At 32.5% G+C, this 3241-nt stretch overlaps 1 protein-coding gene across 1 annotated transcript; it reads right to left on the bottom strand.

Annotated features, from left to right (window-relative positions):
- Window positions 1-415: 415 nt before the first annotated feature.
- Window positions 416-2801, bottom strand: LOC139874699 (UPF0481 protein At3g47200-like). The gene is made up of 2 exons (XM_071862109.1): window positions 2756-2801; window positions 416-1767 (listed from the first exon to the last, which is right to left on the bottom strand). Exon 2 carries the CDS (start codon window positions 1730-1732, stop codon window positions 479-481), a length of 1254 nt encoding a protein of 417 aa, XP_071718210.1. The 5' UTR covers window positions 1733-1767; window positions 2756-2801; the 3' UTR covers window positions 416-478.
- Window positions 2802-3241: the final 440 nt, after the last annotated feature.

The following is a 3241-nucleotide window of genomic DNA, read 5'->3' as shown; positions in this document are numbered from 1 at the left end:
TCTACTAAAAAATTTTAAACTAGTGGTGTCCCGTGACCCCGTAGCTCTCCTACTAAACTCGCCACTGGCTTTTACGGTAGACAAACCCGAAGCCACACAGCTAAAAGAAAACCAACCAAGCTCAAGATCAAAGAAAGTCGTTCTCAGCCATAATGACCTCAAGATCCACTGCTCGTTATTAGCTATTGGTTATAAACAAAGACTAACCAATAATGATTAAAAGTAGGGAGTTATAATAGTATGTATGAGCAATGAAAGTTGATGGATGGATACAAAAATAGTCCGGAATATATGGATACATATTTGACTGCATACAACAAATTAATTAAACAATGTTAAGTGTTCTTTATTCCATATAGAGAATTACATACAACAGAAACACACTAAAGTGATTAAAATAATAACAAGTGATTGGATTGGATAAATACATACTACATAATGTAATAGTAGTTAACAAACAAACTTAGGATAATTTGGATCACTTACCGCGAACAGAACAATACGTCTGAATGACGGTAAGAATGAATATGATCAATCCAGATATTGATGCAATGTAACTCCATGCACCACTGAAGTAGGTACGCCTCGTCCACCCTAAGGGGCTGTTGCAATACTCGTGCATCTTCTCCCAATCTTTATTGTACAAAAACTCTTTCAGATCACACCCTTTCGATAAGTTATGGATCAATTCAACAACATACTCGGGTCCACTTGGATTGTTTCTAGCAATTTTCAAGCCTTGTAACTTGAGATGGTCTTCTGTTGTTTTAACTAGATTCATCATAGCAACAACATATGATGTGAAGTAAGCACTCCTCAATCGTGGCAGTTCCAAAGCAATGAGGTTATAAAAAACTAACTCGGTGTACACATCAATGCTCAATAATGGGAGTGTCAATATAGGCTTACGCCAATTCGATTCAAAGTTGATAGCTAGTGGCTTGCTGTCTTTATTAAGCACAAATTTCACTCCGGCCTTTTCGAGTTCTGTAACTGAATAAGATGGTGGCACGAATACTGTGCTACCGCTTGATGATACGTTAGTTATAGGCTCGTAAGATCTATGGAGAAAATCAAGGATATGATCGTATTTTGCGCCAGTCTTTGCATGGATTTCAGCATTTAATTCTGCTTCAAATGGCTTTACAGATTCCAACACTTTCAAGAGCATCATATTAAGAGAAGCTGTGGGTTGACATTTCAAAACGGTGCATTCAAAAATGTCATGAAGGACAAAAAAAGGGATCTGATTTTCGATCAGAACTAGATCAGAAACCAGAGATAATAGAAGCACCGGATTCTCTCGTTTTGACATGTAATCAGAATGAGTAAGTAGAAATAATATGAAACAAGCATCCATCAACATCATTTTCACAAGATCAACGTCTTGATAGGTATTATTCGACAACGAATAACATGCTCTGATATCATTTAAACGAGGATGCACCTTCAGAACACACGCTTCAATTGTTTTCTTTAGTGGCGAATTTACTTTTTCTAATACTTCTTTAAAAAGAACTACTTTACCCTCTTCAATATCTTGTACATTTTTATGTTCTTTGTGTAAAGGTCCAATTGAGACCAGTCTAGGGGTGAAAGAATTAGGGCTATAATCTCGCAACCTGCTAGGAACTGTATAAATTGTTTTATCTTTGGGCAATGCATCATGCGTTTCTATCACAGAATCAACGAGAATATCAACAATGGCATCTACATGATTAGAAACTTCCATTTCAACTTGATTCTAGTATGATATTGATCGAGCTCCTGTTTTAGAAGAAAAAAAAAATTTATCTCAATTTTAAGAAATTGAATTTGAATCTCCACTAGAGATTTTTAAGTCCCCTCCACTAATCTACCCATGAGGTTGTGAAACAAGTGCTTTTGGAATAACACAAAGAGTGTAATGAAAGAAAATGATTTAAAAGCAAACATTCTAAAAGAATAAAGAGCATGAACAATTTGACACATGAAAAAATTAGTGTCTAAGTTAAGATTACCATTGTCTTTCGGTATGTTTATTTTATTTTTTTAGTGTACAACATTAATATAAATAAACGGATTCGAAAATCAATAAAGTACAAAATCGAATCAACGTGAAACATAAAGATAGCCTAAAAACAAGATGCAACGAACGAAACTAAACAAGCTAACCTTAATCTAAAACACAACCGCCAACTGGGGGAAAAATTAAACAAGGTCATCTAAATAACACGGCTATAACAAAAGTGGTTTGGGCGGTTTAAAATGGTCACTGGTCTCAGGTGGTTTGTTTTTTTTCCGGGAAGATATATATGGTTTGGTTTGTGCAGTACTGAATTCATGATCAAATTTTAAAATGGATCTAAATTCTTTTACAAACTAATATTCATATTTATTGGTTGTTTATGTCTAAAAAAAATCATAAATTTTACAAATATACGAAGTTCTATAATTGAATATAGTTGTATCCAATATAATTTGAAAGCTACTTTTTTAGGAAAAAAAAATTTCTAAACTAGTGGTAATATATGCTAGATACACCCATGGGTTTGTGGTTTCAAAACTCAACCTGCATATGGTATCCAAAGCGTTCATTAAATTTGTAAATTGACTAACTTATGCGGCTCGTGTAATTAACAACGTTATGAATTGGAAGTAATATTTTATTAATCGTACTATGTAAGTACGTTGTAAAAGTTAAATAAATTTAAATATTAAATGTTAAATATTAAATATAAATATAAAATATAAATGTAAGCAAGGGGTGACCTACCTTAATGTCGATTGTAAACTGCAATACTAGAACTTCCTTCTTGTTTGGTGAACGGTACCGTATATCGGAGTATATTGTTTCAAGTGTTCCACTATAAATAGACGGTAATCAATCGTATATTAGAAATCACACTCTTGAAAAACGTAGACGTCATTGTCACATTTATCTATCTATCTATCTTCTATTAGTTTCTAATAAAGCTCTATGATAATAATCTCATAAATGAGAAATACATAAGGTTAAAAAAATTAAAAATAAAAAGAAAAATTCTAAACTACCAATTATGATGTCATTAAAATAATTAATTAATTATTCAATAAAAATATTGACATGTTAAATGTACAATATGGAAAGCATTATGTACAACTTATGGTAAAATACCTTGATCATATGTACAATATTTGTAGCTTTATGTTTAACATGATGGTAAAACACTCCCTATGACCATATATACAATATTTGAAGGATTATGGTACAACTTTATGG

Source organism: Rutidosis leptorrhynchoides, chromosome 1 (genome assembly GCF_046630445.1).
Source record: "Rutidosis leptorrhynchoides isolate AG116_Rl617_1_P2 chromosome 1, CSIRO_AGI_Rlap_v1, whole genome shotgun sequence".
Lineage (NCBI taxonomy): Eukaryota > Viridiplantae > Streptophyta > Magnoliopsida > Asterales > Asteraceae > Rutidosis > Rutidosis leptorrhynchoides.
The sequence above is the reverse complement of the archived record's forward strand: the minus strand, read 5'-3'. Positions and strand labels throughout refer to the sequence as shown.